The sequence below is a fragment of the Lemur catta genome, chromosome 17 (genome assembly GCF_020740605.2).
Source record: "Lemur catta isolate mLemCat1 chromosome 17, mLemCat1.pri, whole genome shotgun sequence".
Classification (NCBI taxonomy): Eukaryota; Metazoa; Chordata; class Mammalia; order Primates; family Lemuridae; genus Lemur; species Lemur catta.
Window position 1 is genome coordinate 26,141,254 of NC_059144.1, and position 20,437 is coordinate 26,161,690.

At 52.2% G+C, this 20,437-nt stretch overlaps 1 protein-coding gene across 2 annotated transcripts; it reads left to right on the forward strand.

The window, feature by feature from the left end:
• Positions 1–1,160: 1,160 nt before the first annotated feature.
• Positions 1,161–12,363, forward strand: FAM110A (family with sequence similarity 110 member A). 2 transcript variants are annotated; one of them, XM_045528529.1, is made up of 2 exons: positions 1,161–1,268; positions 10,796–12,363. In XM_045528529.1, exon 2 carries the CDS (start codon positions 10,893–10,895, stop codon positions 11,778–11,780), a length of 888 nt encoding a protein of 295 aa, XP_045384485.1. In that variant the 5' UTR covers positions 1,161–1,268; positions 10,796–10,892; the 3' UTR covers positions 11,781–12,363. The 2 variants fall into 2 exon arrangements, with proteins under 2 accessions (XP_045384485.1, XP_045384486.1); XM_045528530.1 differs by lacking the exon at positions 1,161–1,268 and adding an exon at positions 7,288–7,345.
• The last annotated feature ends 8,074 nt before the right edge of the window (positions 12,364–20,437 follow it).

The window sequence follows — 20,437 nt, forward strand, 5'->3', positions numbered from 1 at the left end:
TCCAGATAGTGACAGATAGCTATAAAATTTCCTCACCTGGAAGGACTCTTACAATTAATTTATTCTAATCCCATAAAAAATGTTTTTTTGGTTGATATATTCAAGTGTTGAAAATTTGGAAAAATCCACAACAACACAAAGAAGAAAGTAACTGCAGTTATTAGAAATTATTACACATACATATATATATTACAGTTATGAGTTTAACATATATTTATACTGTACATAGTGCTTTGAAACATATTGTACTTTTAAGAATTTAATACTTCCTGAGCATTTCCCCATATCTTTAAATATCATTTAACTACATCATTTTTAATGGCTGCATAATATTCCTCATCAGAAAGTGGGGATAATTAAAAAAATTACTTAAAGGTACTGTCTCAGAGGGTTATGTCATAAGCCCTGACAAGAGTTATGTCATGTAAAGCCACCTGGCATGTAAAAAGCGCAATTAAGTTAGCTCTCTGCCCCAGAATGGACTTACATAATCAACCCCCTTTCTGTAGGCAGTGAAGTCGTTCCCATTATTTTGCTGTGATGAATAACGCTGGACAATGTTAATCTTTGCTCATATCTTTGGTCATTTCCTTTGTAAATTTCGGAATTGCTGGATATGCACATTTGCACACTCACTCACTCATCATTACGCAATTAGGGAAACACAGAGAGGAAGGGACTTGCCCCGGGTCACATAGCGAGTTAGCTTCAAAGAAAGGACTAGGGACCGGCTCAGGAGCTCTGACTAGTGCTCTTCCAGCTGGGGACCCTGAGGAAGTCCCCGCTGGAAGGGAGAGGCAGAAGGAAGGGAAAGAACCAGGCGCCCGGGCTGAAGCAGAGGCCGGAAGCACGTGGGGCCGGCGGGGAGGAGCGGGGCAGGGCGGCACAGCCGCGCTCTTCCTTCAGGCCGCCGAAGCTAAGCGGTCGCCTGGCAACCCGGGAGGCGCGGCGTTCGAACGGAAGCGAGGAGCCAATCAGGAAGTCCGGGGCGAACCATTCCGGCGACGGGGCGGGGGAGTGCAGCGTGCTCATTTCCCCTTCCTCAGGGCCCCAGGGACCTTCGCTCCGGTGGTGGCTTTCCGGCAGTCAGGGCCACCTGCTCATCACTGGTGCGGAGGGCACCTCCGAAGAGGCCCCTAGAGGTCCCCACGCGGGGCCGGGGCCTCCTGGGCCGCGTTGGGAGTGGCCACTCCCGGCCCGGGTCCGAGCTGTCAGCCTCTCCAATCCCCGCACGGGAGGAGCCGGGACACGCCTGGCGCGGGCTCCAGGTGAGGGCGTGGGCGGTCTGGGGCGCGAGCCCGGGGTCAGGGGGCTCTGTTCACTGAGTGCCTGCTGTATGCGTCCTCCCGGAGTCGTATCTGCGTACCATTTCACAGCTGAGGAGGCTGAGGCTCAGAGAGGCAGGTGTCCTGGCCCGGCGAGGTCTGGCAGAGACTCCGATTCAAGTCTTTCCGCTCCACCTCGCAGTCAAGGCAGATCCAGATTTGCCTTGAGAGGCCCAGACGGGCAACTAGTGGTCACTTTCTCAGCCTTCTATCATCAGGGACATGGCCCGTGGACCCCTGGCTGTATCACCTGTCCCCAACGCCTCGCACCGTCTTCGGGATACCCCTCTTGGACATCGGTCCTCCCTTATCCAGAACCTCAGGGGTTGGACTCAGGGCTCATTTGGGGCCCTTTTGCCTACGAGGTTCTGAATGCCAGCGCTTCCCCTCTCAGAGAACCTCTCTTTGGGGATCAGATGGGACTGACATTTTTGAGCTAGATGTAGCTGGGTAGCAGATTCCCCAGCTGAGGGAAGGGGTAGAGTCAGCCCCTAAACCAAAGCGGCTAGGCACCAGAGACTTTGGAGTGGGAATGGGGCCGGGTCTCTCTCAGGTGGAGCACCGGGTCTAGGCCAGTTCCTGCTCTGCCTCCTGGGAACACATCCTGCGCCCACCCTTCCCTCCTCACCTCAGGTTGCTATATTGTTGGTCTCCTTTTGTAGATGGAGAAACTGAGGTTCTAAGAGGTTAAGCCCCTTGGCAATGCAGGGCTTGGCTCCTAGTCCCCTCTGGCTTCAATCTTAGAATCCTTGACAATCACAGTCATAGGATTTGAGAGTCTTGCATCTGTTCACAAGGGAGTTATTTATCCTCTCTCCTTTTGATTTTCCTCCTGGCTTTGGGGAGAGGAGTTCAGGGAGCTCACAAGTCTTTCATTCATTCTTTGAACAAATATTTATTGACTTCATGTACCTTGCCCTCCCTGGCATGTTTTGTTTTTATCAAAGCATTTACTCTACCTAATGTCCTATATGTTTTACTTATTAGTGATTTATTATCTTCTTCCATGGGAATGTGATGTACGGCAGGAGGTAGGATGAGGCAATTGAGTTACTCATCACCAGTGCAAAATTTAGGGGTGCCCAAAAGCTCAGTATTAAAGATAACATAACTAAAGCTAACATTTATTGACCGTTTGCTGTGTGTTCTGCCGGTGGGAGGTCAACTCAGACAGCCTCTGTGGAGCATAGTCCCCCCATCTCTGTCACCACTGCAAGTGCATCCCCCCGATCCACCTGTCCCACTCTAGGCAAAATGGTGTAGGTGCAGTGATGTTGCCCTGTGGCGCATAACGGGCAGAAAGTGGACACATGCTAAGTGGCCTGGGAAGTTGCACTGTGTAGCTGTGGAAAAAGATGTGGATGCTCTTTATGTATTGATATGGCACCAAGAATGTCATATATTATTGAGCAAAAAGGGCAAGATAAAAACTATACACACAGCATGATGCCATACGTGTAAGAAAAGAGAAAGAATATATTTTCATACTTGCTTGTATCTGCCTAAAATCTCCCTGGAAGGATACACAACTGTCTGGTCACAGTGGTACCTGCAGGGAGGAGAACTAGGGGACAAGGATGGGAGTTTTGTTTTGTTTTGTTTTATCTTTTTACTTTGTTCTTTTTATAGTTTTTAAATTTTGAGGCTTGTGCATGTATCACCTGGTTGAAAATTATATATATGTGTGTGTATATATATGTATATGTAAAGTACATATATCAAAAATTATGAGAGTACTGCTCTGTCACTGACTTGCTGTGTGACTTTGGGCAAGTTTTTTCACATCTCTGTGCTGAGATAAGAAGCCATGATGGTGAGTTCAGGCCTGGGCAGAGGGCAATCTAGGACAGGAAGTGGGCTTGGCTGTAGGTCTGTCTCAACCCTTTCCTTTCCCATCCTGTGTGCCAGACCCTTCCCTAAGGCCTTGCATGTGATATCACTCTCATTCAGTCCCCACTGCAAGCCCCTTTGTCCCCATTTTGCAACCTCAGGTACAAACTGAGGCCCAGAAGATCTAGTTGGTGGGCATATCCGTGGACCCAGGCATCCACACCCACACCCTCCCACAGCCTGTCACCTCTCGCTTCCTGAGGTTTGTGCAAGGCCGCCCTGGGCAAAGCTGACTCCTGGGCAGGCCAGGGCACGAGCCTCTGGGGAGACTCCAGAAATAGCTCAGGGCCTGGCGTGGCCCTGGAGGATGCCCGGCTGGGTGTCTGTGACCTGGACAGCTGGGCTGAAATTGAGCTCGGGCTGCCCTGTGAGCTGGCCTCCTGGTCGCTGCCTGGAGCCTTCCTGATCCTCCTCGAGGGCGGCGGGGGCCGCCGGGTGGGGGTGGGGGGACAGGTGAGGGCCTCCGTGTCTCTGCTCAAGTCTGGGGAAAGAGAGAAGCAGGTGGAAGGAAGGGGGTGGGGAGTGCTGAATGTCATGAAAATTATAAATGTCAGAAACCACACTTCTTATGTCCTCAACAAAGATAACAATCACTGACACTCCTTGAGCACTTGCTACGTGCTAAGTACTTTACAAGTATGAACTCATTTATTTCCTTCAACTCTGTGATGTAAGGTAGTTACTGCTGTTTTATTTTCAGCTTGCAGAGAGGAAACTGAGCACAAGAGAGGTTTAATAATTCCAGAGGTGGAATGTGAATCCAGGGAGCCCAGTTCCAGCTTTTGCACTGTTTTTTTCTTTTCTTTTTTTTGTGAATGTGGTAAAACGTATATAAAATTTTACCATTTTAACCACTTTTAAGTATATACTTCAGTGGCTTTAAGTGCATTCATATTGTTGCAAAACCATCACCACCATCCATCTTCAGAATGTTTTCATCACCCAAACTGAAGCTCTCTACCCAATAAACACTAATTCCCCATTTCCCTTCCCTCTAGCCCCTGGCAACCACTATTCTATTCTGTTTCTATGAATTTGACTACTCTAGGTACCTCATATAAATGGAATCATACCGTGTTTGTCCTGTTGTGTCCGACTCATTTCACTTAGCTTAATGTCTTCAAATTTTATCCATGTTGTAGGATGTGTCAGGATTCCCTTTTTAAGGCTGATTAATATTTTATTTTATGTAAATACCAATTTTGCTTAACCATTTGTCCCTTGATGGACACCGGGGTTGTTTTTGGCTATTGTGACTAACGCTGCTCTGAACATGGGTGTACAAATATCTGTTTGAGTCCTTGCTTTTAATTCTTTTAGGTGTATACCCAGAAGTGGAATTCCTGGATGATCCTATGATAATTCTGTTTAATTTTTTGAGGAACCACCATGGTTTTTCACAGTAACTGCACTATTTTACATTTTAATCAATGATGCACAAGGTTCTAATTTCTTGATATCCTTACCAACACCTGTTTTTTTTTTTTCTCTGTTTGTATATTTTTTGGTAATGGCCATCCTGGTGGGTGTGATATAGTATCTCATAGTAGTTTTGATTTACATTTCCTTAGTGATTGATGATGTTGAGCATCTTTTCTGGTACTTGTTAGCTGTTAGTGTATCTTCTTTGGAGAAATCTATTCAAGCGACTGCACTCTTAACCATTACTCTTAGATTTGTAACCTCTGAGAGTAATGGATTAGCATTCTGGGCTGATGAAGGCCTCACCCAGGAGCTGGGCACTGGAGGATTTGATTGAATGCATGGTTATCACAGCTCATACTTGGTGGCATTTGTTATGCACAACCCTCACACTGGGAGGGAGGCACTGTTGTAAGTCCCATTCTACAGTTGGGGAAACTGAGGCATGGAGAAGTTGAGTATCTTACCTAAAGTCTCTTAGCTAATCATTGGTGGAGTTGGGATTTGAATGGGTTCTGGAGTCCACGCTATACCCTACAGAGGTGGTGAGGAGGGTAGAGTGGGAAAGGGCACTGCAGGCAGCAGAACCAGCATGTGCAGAGATTTGGACGTGGTGTCTTTGGAGAAAGAAGAGGGCTTGGCTAGAAGTAGCCAGAGCCCAGGTTGAATGTTGGAGGAAGAGTGAGACAGATCCAAAAAGGCCAGGAGCAGTGTTGGGGACTAGGGGGGAGGCTTGGTGCCAGAGATCTTGGCCTTTCTTTTTTCTTCCCATGACATATTTATTCATAACAAAGGAAAAATATTAATAATAACTATACAGTGGAGAAATCTGGCAGCTACTACCCTAACCAATGAAGTGGCTGATCACTAAGGTTAGGACAAACCATCGTCAAATGCCTCCTGCTATGATGCACTGAGAAGGACACAACATCACTTCTGTGTTATTCCAGACAGATATGTTTAACTTGTTTCTTTTTTATTCCAGTATGATTGACATACAAAAAGGCTGTGTGTATTGAATGCATACATTTTGATAAGTGGCCTTGGCCTTTGGACTGGGTTCCAGTCTGGCTATTTGGCCAATAGTGTTTCCTCTTGTGTTTGGTCCCTGGAGGAATAAAATGTGTCAGGGGGTGATGGAGATCCCATTCCAGTGGGAGATAGGAAACAAGCGATAGGTAAGTGAATATCTAAAGTGGCAGGATGCGATGAATACCTGGAAAGGAACAGAATGGGTGGGAGGGTTGGTGGGAGCTTCTCAGGGTGGTCAGAGAGGCCTCTCGGAGAAGGTGACATTTGAGGTAAGATCTGAAGGAGGTGAGGAAAGGGGTTCCAGGCAGAGAATGGCTGGTGCAAAGGTCTTGAGGCAGAAAAGACCTTGGTGTGTTCAGGAACAGCCCTCAAGGGAGGGCTCTGTGGCTGGAGCTGGAAAGAGGTTGGAGATGAGGTGGGAGAGTTGGGCAAGGCCTGGGTCCTGGAGGGCTGAGGGCCAAGTGGGGAGTTTGGATTTTATTCTAAGGGAGCCACAGGAGGGTTTAAGCACAGCAATGATGTTATCTGATTTCTGTTGGAAAAACATTGCCATTATTGCCCCCATTTTACAGCTGAGGAAACTGAGACCCAGAACCATATCCAGGGAGTATTTCCTATGGTGGCTTCTCCCTCAGGGGCCCAGGCAAGGAGGCTGTAGATTCTTTAAGAGTTTCCTTGGTGGCTCATCTGGTGAGTGGCCAAAGCCCACCACTAAAAACACTGCTTCTTCCTCCTCCCCAGAGTTGAGCCTGGGTTCAAATCGTGGCTCTGTCATTTACCAGCTGTGTGACCTCAGGCAAGTGGCTTTACCTCTCTGAGCCTTAATTTTCTCAGCTGTAAAATGGGCATAATAGCAGTACCTACCTCACAGGTAGGTGTAGGGGTTAAGCCAGTTAACATGTATAAAGAGCTTAGAACAGTGTCTGGTACAAAGAAAGTACTCAGAAGAGGTTAGTTCTTTCCTATTTTATTATGAAAATTGTTATTATTGCTTTGCTGTTACTACTATTAGTGCCTGAAGGAGCCTTCTCTCCCCCCACCCCCATTTTTGCCTCAGTGGAGGGTCAGACGGACCCAGTGGGCCACTGTGGAGGATGATGGTCTGATAGCCCCCGCCCCGGTAAAATCAGGGCCTGGAGGAGGTTGCCTAGGCTGGACTTCCCAGGGTGACTTTGGGCTGGGGGTGCAGCCCATCCCAGCCTCAGTTTTCCATTAGTGAAAGGGGGGACAACAATAGAGCTCACTTCGTAGGAATTGTTGGGAGGATTAAAACGGGTTAATCCAAGAAAAGCCCTTTCTCAGGTCTGGCACAGAGAACAGTAACTGGCGGGCGTTGTGACAGTCGGGGGTGGGGGGATCAGTTTTTCCACCTCAGAGATGGGTGCGCTTGCGGGAACCGGCCGCCGGGAACCGCGCGCCAGATGTGCGGGGGCGGGTCCCGGCTCCCGGGAGAGCTTCCCGGGTGGGCCCGGAGCGGATGGGAGCCGGCGGCCGGCGCGCCGGGGCTCGGATTCTGGCCCCTGCCTGGCTTACCTTCCCCCTTTCGAGTGATACCTGGGCCGGCGGGTTCACCTGCCCGCGGCCGCCGGAAGTTGCGCAAAACGCAGGTTACCTGAGCCCCAGGTGGGCCGAGCCGGAGGAACGCGGGTCCGCGGCGGCTGCGCGGGCACAGCCAGGTACGTGCTGGCTGGGGCGGGGGGCGCCCAGCTGGGGTAGGGGCCGGCCCGGGCACCCCTCCCTCCCCGGGATGGCGGGGACGGGGCAGAGAGTCACCTCTGGGCCTAAACAGGACCGCAGGGATCGTGCCATTAGCTGCCTCATTTGAGAGCCAGGCCAACCCGGGCCCAGAGAGGGGCGGTGGGAGGCGGGTGTCACACAGCGCCGCCCCGCTCGGGGGCCCCCTTCGTCTCCGGGAGTCCCCAGGATTACCCCGAAGCGAGGGAGAGCAGAAGCCAGACTCGGGATCGGAGTTTCCCCCAGTCGCTTCCGCGGCTCCTGAGGCTGACGCCGGGCGGGCCGGTGGGGAGGGTGGGGAGCGGCTGTGGGCCGGGATGCTAAGGAAAAGCCCGGGCCGGCGCGTTTGGGGCATTCCCGGGCCGCGGTTGAATCCGCGGGGGGGGGGGGGGGGGGCGTTGGGCGGTGAGAGGAGGCCTCAGAGGGGACACTGAGTCCCATCTGGGGACTGGGACCCCTGACTTCACCTCGCAGAAGCCTCTGCACCTCCGTTTGCCTGTGACATGGGGCTGCTCAGGTTAGCTCACTGGTTAGCCTCTATCGTGTGCCTCCTTTGTCAGCGGCTCGGGCTGGGACAGACCCTTCTGGCGAGTGCTTAGAGACCCCCGTACGAGGGGCGGTCTGCGGACTCGGATGGTCAAAGTCATAATAAAGACAGGGAGTCTGGTTCATGGAGCGCCGCCTTTTAGTCGGGTGCTGGGGAAAGTCCTCAACCTGTTTGATCTCTCCATCCTTACTGTGACCTGGAGGCTCAGGAAGGTCTATTTTTAATCGCATTTCACAGATAAGGAAACCGAGTCTGTTAAGAGGCGCAGCTGCTTGCGCAAGGCACACAGCGGGCGAGTGGGCGAACCAGAGGCTGGCGGGCTAGCAGCCCCAAAGCTGGGCTTGGCCCTCACATCTGTCCAGGCCCCTCTGGTGGGGACCCTGGGGACAGCCGATCAGGACACAGGGATTGGGGAACTGAGCAGGGCCGTGTTTGGGGCTTCTACCCTGGCCCTGCCCGTCTGACCTCCTTCCTCCCTCTTTCCCTGATGGTGCCCGGGAGGGAACTGCCACCGCCAACGAGTTGGACTGGTTTGGGAGGTGGCAGCCCGGGGGTGGGGCACAGTCTGGCTGCCTCTGCAGGGCTCTGTAAGGCCACCCTTCCTGTCAGACCCTTGCCGCCTGAGGTCTCTTGTGGGTGGACCCTGAGTGGGGCGAGCCTTCCTGTCCCATGCCCACCTACTCCATCCCTTCTACCTGGGGAGCAGCCCTGGCTCTGGGCCAACAGCCCCCAAAGTTCTATTCCTATCTCACCATTGCTGCAGAGCTCTCAAGTTGGTGGTTGGGGGTCCAGATGGAGGAGGATGGGGTAGATGTGTTTGCAGACATATTTTATTTGCCCAGTACTTGCAATGTTTTAAAAATTATTATTGAATATGCTCTAAAATAGAATCTAGAGTTTTCATGCACTTTTGGATTTCCACCTCCCTAGAACACTGCATCTACCACCTTGGACTCATGTGCCTGCAGTGGGCTGGGCGTGCCTGTCGCTAGTTCATCCCCAGTCTGCCGGTTCACATCTGGCTCCCTTAGGCATTTCAGTTCAGTAAATATTTATTGAATACCTACTGTATGACAAGAGCAATATCTTGAAACTGAGATACAGTGAACAAAACAGACAAAACTCCCTGCCCTCATGGAGCTGACATTTTAGGAGGATGGGGGACAACAAAGAGTATAACAACCATAAACATAATAGAATGAATTATATAGTACTTGAACAGATGATAAGGAAAAAGAAATGGGAGGGGGATCGGTAGTGCTGTGTGGAGAAACAGGATGCAGTATTGAAATTAGTGTGATTGGAGCAGGCATCCTATGAATTTGTGCCTTATTTATCTACTCTGGGACTTGGGGCAGTCACTTCTCTGAGTCTCAGTTTCTCCATCTGCAAAATGAGGTAACACTGACCCACAGGCTTGTGGCAGGTTATAGGAGAGGATGGTATCAAATGTGTGGCACACACTAGGGACCCCTGCCTGCCCACCCCAATCCAGACTCACCCCTTCCTGGATTCCTGGATGTCTAGATGGGGTTGGCCAATATAGCTTTCTGCCCTGGATGGAAATGCTCTATTCTGTGCTATCTAGTACAGTGACCACTGGCCAGATGTAGCTATTGAGAACTTGAAATGTGGCTCATGTGACTCAGGAACTCAATTTTAAGTGTTTATTTAATTTAAATTTAATGTTAAGGTTGAATAGCCACCTACGGATAGTAGCCATTGAATTGGACAGCACAGGTCTAGGTGGCTTGAACTGCAAGTCCTCTTGGGAAATACCTAGACTAAGTACCCCCTTCCCTCCATTTTACAGATGAGAATATTTGGAACATTTTACAAATGATAAGGTTCCCATCTCCAAGGAGCCTGGGGGTGGGGATGGCTCTTTGTGGCCCCAGCCCTTCCTTGGAAACAGGGACAGGGTTGGCCTGATGCCTGGCATCAGGCCTTGACACTTGGGCAACCATGTGGATGCTTGTGCACCCAGGCGGAGCCGTCTTGCCCATGATTGCCCATCCCATGGCTGCTGGCAGATCAGGAGTCTGCTGGATGCCTCCATGCAGAGCTGTGTGATCTTGGGCATTTCCGGCTTCTCTGGGAACAACATAGCTCAGGGCTTATGTTTCCACCTGACAGGCATCCGTCCATCACTGCGGGCCATCCAGGTCCATACTGGAAGCTGACGGGTGTCTGGACTCCACTGGGGCGGAGGTGGGGATTTTCTCTGCTCCTCCCCTACAAGCTCTGCTCCTGTGCCTGGGGCCTGGCATGTCTAGGCGGGTGGATGGCCCGGCACAGCTTCCTGCCTGGGTGGGTGAGGTGGTACCAGGCTCCTGTGGGCAATCCAGGTGGGGTGTGGGGCTCGAGCCCTTTCTCTTGGTCACTTAACCCTAATAGCCCTATGCCAGCACCTCCCTGCTCGGAAGTAAGGGGCAGAACCATCCACTGGCTGGTGGTTCAGTTTCCCCACCCGAAAAATGGGGCGGTTGAGAGGACAGGTTGAGCTGGCTAGTACCCAGCACAGAGCCTGGAGCCTGCTTTGCTCCCCTCCCCCCCATTTTTTTTGTTTTTTTTTTTTTGCTCTTTTCTGCTCAGGCCGCCCAGGTCTTTCTTCTCTAGCACCAATTCTCTCTGCCTCAGCTGGGCCTGGTCCCCTGGGTAGGAGGGAAGGGGTGTGGGTGGGGCCGGGGCCCTGCAGCGGCGGCGTTCTCCTGCTGATTGGCTCTCAGCGAAGCAGGGGCGTGGCCTCCACCTTATAATGGGGAAGGCGTCTTCGCCTCGCTCAGCCCTGGCGGAGCCTTTGTCTGAGCGCGCTCAGCGCCTCTTTTTCTTTCCTTCACTGCAGCCGTTGCGGGCGTCCAGCTGCCAACTTTCTGCCTGGACCTCTGTCTCCTCATTTTCCCGGTCTCCTCAGACCGAAGCCCTCGGGGTATGTAACAGCCATGCCTGTGGACACGCTGAGCCCCGGAGCCCCCGCCGCCCCCGCCCTACCTTTCCGCCTGCGCACCAAGGTCCCCGGCTACCTGCTACGGAGGCCAGCGGACGGTGGAGCCCGGAAACCCAGTGCTGTGGAGCGCCTGGAGGCCGACAAGGCCAAGTACGTCAAGAGCCTACATGTGGCTAACACCCGCCAGGAGCCCGTGCAGCCCCTGCTGTCCAAACAGCCACTCTTTAGCCCTGGGACTCGCCGCACAGTGCTCACACCCAGCCGCCGAGCCCTGCCTGGCCCCGGCCGCCGGCCCCAGCTGGACCTGGACATTCTTAGCAGCCTCATCAACTTTTGTGATAGTCCCGTGTCCCCTGCCGAGGCCAGCCGTACTCCTGGACGGGCAGAGGGAGCTCGCCAGGCACCCCCAGCCACCCCACCTCGCCCGCCGCCTACTACTGCTGCGGTCCGCCGAGTGGACGTCCGCCCCCTGCCTGCCTCACCTGCCCGGCCCTGCCCGTCACCGGGCGCTGCTGCAGCCTCCAGCCCGGCCCGGCCACCGGGTTTGCAACGCTCCAAGTCAGACTTGAGCGAGCGCTTCTCTAGGGCAGCAGCCGACCTTGAGCGCTTTTTCAACTTCTGCGGCCTGGACCCAGAGGAGGCACGGGGATTGGGTGTGGCCCACCTGGCACGGGCCAGCTCGGACATCGTGTCCCTGGCCGGGCCCAGTGCTGGGCCGGGCAGCTCGGAGGGAGGCTGCTCCCGCCGCAGCTCCGCTACTGTCGAGGAGCGGGCCCGGGAGCGTGTCCCCTACGGCGTGTCGGTGGTAGAGCGCAACGCCCGCGTGATTAAGTGGCTGTATGGGTTACGGCAGGCACGGGAGACCCCAGCCGCTGAGGGCTAGGCCTTCGCTGGACTTGGAATTCACCGCAGGACAGATCTTAGAGAGGCAGTCGGCCCCGTGACCTCTCTTGCATCCATTCCCTGGGCAGACAGAGGCTGTTCCCTTTGTGAACTTGGTATACAGGCAGAGGCTTAGAGGCTGGACCAGCATCCTCTGGCAAGGACTGACCCTGGAGAGAGTTGCTCTTGACTTTGGACCCCACCCCCACCCCCATATACAAGGTTTTTGACATGAGTGTACCCCTGCTTGGCTCCCCTTGCGGGGCTGCATTTGGAGTGCTTCACCGTCCCCACCGACAGTGAGGGGCCAACGAATCTCACCAAGCCTGTCTCGCCAGTGGCTCTGTTTCCTCTTTCCTTCCTTAGCCTCTGTCCTTTGCTGACTTCCTCTTCCTTACCCAGTGGGTCCTGGTTCCCAGGAATGTACCCTGAGGTGGGGGCAGGGAGGAGGGGGCTTATTTACTGTTTTTCCTGGTCCTTGGCAGCTGGCCTAGGTAGGTAGACTACAGGAGGGACTGGTTAGGAGTCTTCACTGCTTTGACTTCCTTTCTCTTGGTTAATAAACACAAATGCTTGTTTCTCAAGGGCTGGGCCTTCAGACTCTTCTTGTTCACAGGGGAAGGGGTGTGAGAAGTCTTTGGGTGTAGCCTTCAAAAGTTAGTAATTTTTTACCCCAAGATCTGGTGGGGCATGAGGTCAGCAACTGGCCTGGCCTGAGATAGGCCCCACAGGGGGAGGGTGTCCTCCTAACTCCCCTGGGAGGCTGGCAGGCCTCCTTCATAGAGGAAGAAGCAGCCACAGAGTGAGTTGGGGTAAGGCTGGGAGTAGGACTTGGATTTTTCCCCTGCACCAGGAAGGGGACCTCCAGGGGAAGGGCTGACTGGGGTGCTTGGATCCTCCCCCATCCCCTGCCCAGTTCCCAGTTCCCAAGGGGAAAGAAGATTAGAGAAGGCAAACCCTGAACTCGAGGTCACATAACCCATAGAGTGGGGGTGGGAAGTGGGAGTTCTTGGAGGAAGAGGGACTTGGGATAGACAGCACAAAATAAGTGGCCTTGCTCCCAACTCTCGGTGATCCTGGACAAGCCAGTCTCCCTCCTGGGCCTCAGTGGGAGAGTTAGGCAGCACAGCCCTCCTTGGGCTGGGGCACTGTTGTTATCTGGTCCCTTCCTGCTATATTGCAATAGCTGGGGAAAGGGGTTGGGGCTGGCACTGGGCTTTGAGGTCTCAGCTCCTTCCACCTTCCCACCAGGGCCCCAGCTGGGCACACAAAGGGTGAAAGCCTGGGGTGGCCTCTCCCACCTCCCAGGGTGGGAGTGGGGAGGGTCTGGGTGGTACTTCCTCTCTTGCAGGCTGCCTTGGCTGTGACACTCAGAAACAGGAAGCTCTAATGGGGGCCCTCGTGACAGGTTTGATGTAGGTTTTATTTTAAGCATAAAGAGGAGATTTCCGTTGGGCTGTTGACAAACATCCAGGTCAGCCAAGCTGTCTGTCTGTCCGTCTGTGCACAACTAGACCCCAGGGGCCTGCGATGGGCCCAGGCAGTTTGGGGAAAGACGGGGAAACTGCATTATAGAAGAGGATGGTGTTCGAGCTCATGAGAATGAAGTCTACCCCTCGGTGACACAGATGGGGAGGCTGAAGTGCGAGGAGGGCGGTGACATGTTGACAATGCAAGAGCAAGCCAGGCATGGGGTGTGTGTGTGTGTGTGTGTGTGTGTGTGTGTGTGTGTGTGAGCTAATCCAGGCAGGCTCTGCAGAGGTGGTGCCCCTAGAAGGTGTCAAAGACTAGCTCCTCCGGGCAACCCTGCTGGAGTTCTGTGCAAGTCATTGCCCCTTGCTGTGACCTGACAGCTTCCCCAGCAAACAAAGAATCTCACTGAATCCTCAAAGTGGCTTTTCGAGGGTCAGGTATTTTGTTGTTGAGCTCAGGGAGGGGTAGGGACTTGTGGGCTATCACACAGCAGGTCTGCAAGACAGCCCGGGGTCATACCCTGGCCTGCCACACCCCCGCCCCCCAGTCAGCACACTCCAGATCCTTGATTCTCCCAACACCCCCACCACCACCTCTCTTCCTCATCTTGGCAGCCTTTCCTTCCTGTCATCTTATTACTGAGCACCTACTGGGTACCCAGCAGTTTGTAAGACAGATATTGTCCCTGCCCTAGTCTGGGGACAGAGAACAGGCAACTATGCAGCAAGCACATAAATGGTCATAGAGTGTAAAGCAGGTACATTCAGGGACTTCTGCCCCAGGAGCTGGGCCAGGGGACAACTGAAAAGGGCATCAGGCGGGTCTGCTGGGAAGAGAGCAGGGTGGCACCTTGGAAGTGGGGAAGGTGTCAGAATGAGCCCTAACTTTCCCAACAGGTGCCACTTGGTCTTGGGAGGGATCTGTGGAGGGAACAGGCTGGGGGCTTTTGCCACTTCCCCTCTCGCTCCTACCCTGCCAGCTCCCACCCTGCCAACTCAGGGATCTGCAGAAACAGCTCCTCTATTGTTCTGCCTCCAGTTGGAGTGTGAGCCATAGCGAGCAGCAGCCGCTGCTTTTGAGCCCCTCTGAGGGCCTGCAGCTGCTGCCCCGCTCCGGGGGCTGCCTGGCCTCCACGGCAGCTCCCCCAGGCCAGCCTGGCCCCAGCTGCCTGGCTCCTAATTAGGCAGAGATGAGATCTGCTCCTTGATCCATTTCCCACCAGCTAATTATATACACGTGGGTTTGGGAGCCAGGCAACCTGGCTGCTCACTTCTGTCATGAAGGTGTGATGGGCCCTGGGAAAGGCATTCCCTCCAACCTCAGTTTACCCTTCTGGCAGAGGATGGAATGTAGCCGCAGGGGCCTGTTCCTGCCCTTGGTGAAATGGTTCTGTTTCTGCCACTGAGGCACTCAAGGCAGTGACCTGTGTACAGGGGAGCAGGGAGGGGCTGGAGAATTTAGCTTTAAGTCCCTGGCCCTGGGATCCCAGGGTAGGGTGGAGACATAGCTGAGGCACCGTAACAGCTACCCCCCACCCAGATAGACACGCACATGTCAGGGCTTAGAGGTTAGAGGTGTGCTGGTCCCCCCAGGCCCAAGACACAACACTCCATCCAGGTTTTAAAAAATGTAATATTATTTTTGGATTCACTCATATATTTCCTCTAATATTAAGAAAAATTTCAAATATAAAGAGAAGTTTAAAGAATTACACAGCGAACACTCACATATACTCACCTATTCATGCACCATTGTTAGTATTTTGCTGTCTTTGCTCTATCAGGAATCTACCCGTCTACCCATCCCTCTATGCATCCATTAATACAACTTATTGTTTAAAAAGATTTTCAAAGTTAGTTGCAAACATCAATAAACTTCCCTTAAAGAACTTTAGCATGCATGTCATTAGCTAGGGTTCAATATTTATTTACAGTTATTTTTCTGGAGGCAAAATTTACACATAGTGAAATACACAGATCTTAAAGGTACCATTGGGTGAGTTTGGACAAATTCATACTGCACCCCAAACCCCCATCAGGATATAGAACAGTGCCACCACCATGAACAGTTCCCCTGTGTCCCTCCCCTGTCAGTTCCTGCCCCTTCTGCCTAGTCCCCAATTCCTGTCCCCTTCATGGACGTGTCTATGTAACTATTATATATAAATTCAATAACACCTATAAAAACCATTCCCTTGCCCTCTCCTTCCCCACCTCAGCCCTGCTCCCAGCAAGCAACCACTTTCAACTTTTTAAACTATTTCTTCTGGTACTTTTCTCCACATTTTAAAATAACTTGCTTTTCCTGCTGTTTTCTCGATTAATTTTGGCAATGTGAACTGACTTTCTGGCTTTGGATCCCTGCCCTTCCCCTTACTGGCCGGATGACCTCGGGCCAGTGACTTAACCTCCTTGTGCCTCAGTTTTCTCATTTGTAAAATTAGAGTAATAAGAGTATTTAGGTTATTGGTTTGTTCTGAGTATTCCAGATGTAAAGTGCCCCAAATATTGCACGTCACCCAGTGAGTGGTCATAACTGTTTCTTCTCATCATTATTATCAAGGAAGACTTAGCTTTTACTCATCCTTCTTCCTTTCAATCTACATTTGTCACAATTTGTAAGTGAATCTTCAGTGTTATTTATATTATGACTATATGACCGTTTCCTGATAAGCCAAGGCACATATTTTGCTTACATTTCCTTTCTTGTGTAACTCTTTGTTCTTCCTGAAGTTACTACCTGCTTTGCTTTTTTCATTTGCTTAGTATCCTCTTAACCCATCCTTAATTCTCTTAATTCTCTGACGCCCTCACTTTCCCTGCACTTACATTACACATAGCAGATAATGTATTGTTTTCAATTTCCTTCCTGAAACCCTTCAAGTGCTTTTTAACAAGGCTCCCCCTGTCCCCTCCCCCGCCCCACCTTTAAGAATTAGAGTCAACTGTAAAAGTAGAATCTCAAGTACAACCTGTAAGATAAGCATTTGTGAGCACCCACTGTGTGCCAGGAGCTAGACTGGGCCCTGAGCAGGAAAGTAGCTGGACAGGTGATGCTCCTGCCCACGTGGGGCTCTAAGAAGGGACACAACTGAAGCTCCACTCCCAGGCTTCTACATTTGCCTGGGAACCCCTGAGCTCCTCTGGGGATCTCAGGCCCTTGGGGAGGCCAGATTTACTCATATGTAAAATGGGGATCGTTTAGTCATTCTGCAATCACTCCCTAACCATGTGGTCTGGGGCTGTGTTCTGGGTGCTGGGTACATAGCAATGATCTGCCATCCCTTGAGGGGCTCATGAGGGCTGTGGGAAAGAGAGGGGGCTGTGGATAGCAGGGGAGCAAGGGGAGGTGGGGAGTGGGCTTCCCAGAGGAGGTGTCATGGGAGGAGGCTCCTGATAGGTAAGGGGAGCAAACAGTGGTTTCCATGTGCCAAGGCCTATGTAGAAAACTTCCATATTATCCCACTTCCATGTTATCCCACTAAATCTTCCCAAAGACCTTTTGAGGGAGGATTTAATATTTTCATCCCAATTGCATAGGTGGAGAAACTAAGGCCAAGAGAGTCCAAGGCCAAGGTCACAGAGCTAGGAAGCTGCAGTGTTCAAACCCTTGCAGTTGAGTTCCAGAGCCCAGTTCCCAACCACACACTGCACTGCCTGCCACAGGCAGGCTCCCAGCTCCTGTCCCCACCCCATCTTGTCTGGTCTTCTCTTGTGTGCCTACTGGTGCCGAGCTCTGGCTCATTCTGTGCCTTTCACTTCATTCATCCATTCATTTGACAAAAGTCTATTGGGTGCCTTTTCCATGCCCAGCCTCGGGCTGGGCGGTGTCAGGAATATAGAGCTTGAGCAATATTGACTCACCCATTCCCAGGCTGGCATTTACGCTGACATGTGAGCAGCCAGGAGGGTGCTCTAAATAAAGGGGTGTTTGGGTTGGGTGATGGCTGGTGTGTATGTGTCCTGTAAAGGGCATGTGAATGTCTGTGTGGGCGCTGATGGTTTTCTATGGAAGGCCATTTGTGCACATGTGCTTGTGTGTGTGTGTGTGTGTGTGTGTGTGTGTGTGTGTGTGTGTTGTCAGCAGAGCGTGTGCCCACCGGGTATGTGTTTCAGCTAGGCTTTGCTGCGTAACAAACCACCCTAAACCCAGTGACCTAAAACAACTTATTAGCCTGTGCAAATCAGCAATCTGCCCTGGGCTTGGCTGGCAGATCTTTGGGTCTCCCTCACGTGCCTAGCAGTTGGCAGGCTGTTTGCTGGAGTGCCTCAGTTCACTCTGGTGGGGCTAGCTTGGGCTCACTCACATGACGATCTTAGGGTTCCATGTTCAGCGAGAGAGGACAAGCACCAATGCACAGTGCATTTTGAGCTCTGCTTGTGTCATGATTACAAATGTTCCAATAGCCCAAGCAACATGGCCAAGTTAGATTCATAGGGTGGAGAGATGGACTCCATCTTTTAGTCACATTATGAAAGGGCATGAGTACAGGCATGGAGGAATTATTCTTGTGGCTGACTTTCATTCAAATGATTTACGTATGTGTGCCAGGTAAAGAATTCTGGAAAGTTCCCAGCTTTGGAATTGGAAAAACTTGGGTTCCAGTCCTGGTTCAACCCTACTTGCTGTCTGACTTTCGTCAAGTCACCTCATTCTCTGAGGCTCTGTAAATGGGATAAAATGGAATGAAATGAGATGATGTTTATAGAATACTTGTGCTATTTATTTGTACATGAAGGCAACACATTTATTGAGGGCCTACTATGTGCCAAGCACTGGCCACACCCCAAGGATATTGCAATAAGCAAAATGGACCAAAACACCTGCCTTTGGAAAGTTGATCGTCTAGGTTGTGGACAGACATTAACTGATCGTGCTGATAATTTTTTGACCGCTAGGAGTAGATCTTAGAAGGAGGATTGCTGACCTGGCCAGGGAGATCTGGGAAGCCTGAGATACTTAAGCTGAGATGTGAAGGATAGGTAGGAGTTATGCAGGAGAAGAAGGGATAGGAGTGGAAAAAGGATTCTAGATTGAGGGCATGTGCAAAGGCCCTCTGGTGGGAAGAACAGATTCTAGGAACAGAGAAAAGTGAGTGGGGCTGGACCTGAAACACAAGGGTCAGATCTTATGGGACTGTGGAAGCCTTTGAACAATGTGAGGGTCTATCATTCCAGGCAGCCTGAAATGGAAGCCAAAGGTCTACGTGTGTTCTACAAGGCCCTCACAATCTGGGTCCCTGTTACCCCTCCAGTCTCTCCTTTACCTACTCTTCTGTGGCCACACTGCCTCCTTGCTGTTCCAGGAACACCCCAGACACATTCCTACCTCAGGGCCTTTGCACTTGCTGTTTCCTTTGCCAGTATCAATCCTACTCCAGATATCCACGTGACTCATTCTCACTGCATTGTGGTCTCTGCCCATAGGGCACCTCAGAGAGGGCTTCCCTAACCCACCTGCCACCCCCCCCCCACCAGCTGAGCCATCAGCATCTGGCAGTCTCTACTTCCCTAAACTGGATATTTCCCTTCCTAGCACATACCACCTCCTGGCTTATCTAAAACAGAGGCCATATTATCTGTTTCTTATCTGGATCTTTCACTAGAATGCAGCTCCAGCAGACAAGGCTGGAGGGACTTAGCCTGGCTTTAGGCTGTGTCCCTAGCCTCGGGGGACAGTAGGTGTTCCATAAACGTTGGTGGAACGAAGGAATGTGTGAAAGCGAGTGAGTGAATGGCACGCTGGACAGCACTGGCTGCTGGGAATTAGGTCTGGGTTCAAGTTCTAGCTGGGTGACCCGCATAAATTGTTCTCCTTTCTGTTCCTTGTTTTCTCCAGCGGAGCTGTGAGGCACTTGTGGTCTTTAGGGAAGTTCTCAGATGGGAAAGGAAGACCCCAGGCCATGGAGGGGACAGGCCCTGCGGGGGAGGAAGGGAGCTGGGGCCCTCTCCCTGGCCTTCTGCGTTTGAAAATAGCCAGCCCCGGGCTCGGCCCCCCACCCTCCCTGCCGCGTCCAGCTGGAGCCAGGGGGCTCTGTCTGGAGCCTGCCAGCCTGGCGCTGGGCTGGGAACAAGGCCACCTGACAGCTGGGCCAGGAAAGCCTGGAAGGTTCTTCGGGGAAACCGGACCTGTGGGACGCCACCTCGCCCGCCTACCTGGGTGTCCACCGGCACGGTAAATCCCTTAATCCTCCGCAGGCCACAGCCGTGCAGCTTGCAAAGCTGCTTCTTGGTTTGTTTCTAATTTCAGCCCTGCACGGTAGCTACTTTACTGGTGGGGACACTGAGGCTCAGAGAGGACAGCTGCCTCACGGAGGTTACATTGCAGTTACAATTCAAGCCCAGATCTGGCCCAGCCCTGCCCTGCCTGTGTGTGTGTGTGTGTGTGTGTGGTGTGTGTGTGGTGTGTGTGTGTGTGTGTGTGTGTGTGGTGTGTGTGTGTGTGTGTGTGTGGTGTGTGTGTGTGTGGTGTGTGTGTGTGTGTGTGTGTGGTGTGTGTGGTGTGTGTGTGTGGTGTGTGTGTGTGGTGTGTGTGTGTGTGTGTGTGGTGTGTGTGTGGTGTGTGTGTGTGTGTGTGTGTGTGTGGTGTGTGTGTGTGTGTGTGTGGTGTGTGTGGTGTGTGTGTGTGTGGTGTGTGTGTGTGTGTGTGTGTGGTGTGTGTGTGTGGTGTGTGTGTGTGGTGTGTGTGGTGTGTGTGTGTGGTGTGTGTGGTGTGTGTGTGTGGTGTGTGTGGTGTGTGTGTGGTGTGTGTGTGTGTGTGTGTGGTGTGTGTGGTGTGTGTGTGTGTGTGTGTGTGTGTGTGTGTGTCACTACCAAAGACTGCCCTCCTTCCCCGCCGGCACCCGGGTCTCTGACAGGGTGTGGTGGTTGAGAGTACCGGAGCCAGGCAACCTGGGTTCAAATCCCACCTTTGCTACTTCTGAACTGGGGGGCCTGTTGGGCCAGCCCCCACCTCAGTGTCTGCCAAGAGGATGAATCCCTTAATATGGATGGCACAGATTTTTAAAATTGTAGTTTGTTGCCAGTATTTAAACATTGAAACTGTTGGAAGAATAACGCAACAAACCAACGAGTGAACGTCTGTCCAGGCCCACGCACCTACTGTGTGCTGGGTACGGAGCCAGGTGCTCCAGGGGAGCTCGCTCCTGGGAGTGGGTGTCACTGTGAAGTGGCACTATTCCTGTTT

Bases quoted from the DNA above. Each gene is read 5' to 3' on its own strand.
- FAM110A (XM_045528529.1), top strand. From the start codon at position 10,893: ATGCCTGTGGACACGCTGAGCCCCGGAGCCCCCGCCGCCCCCGCCCTA.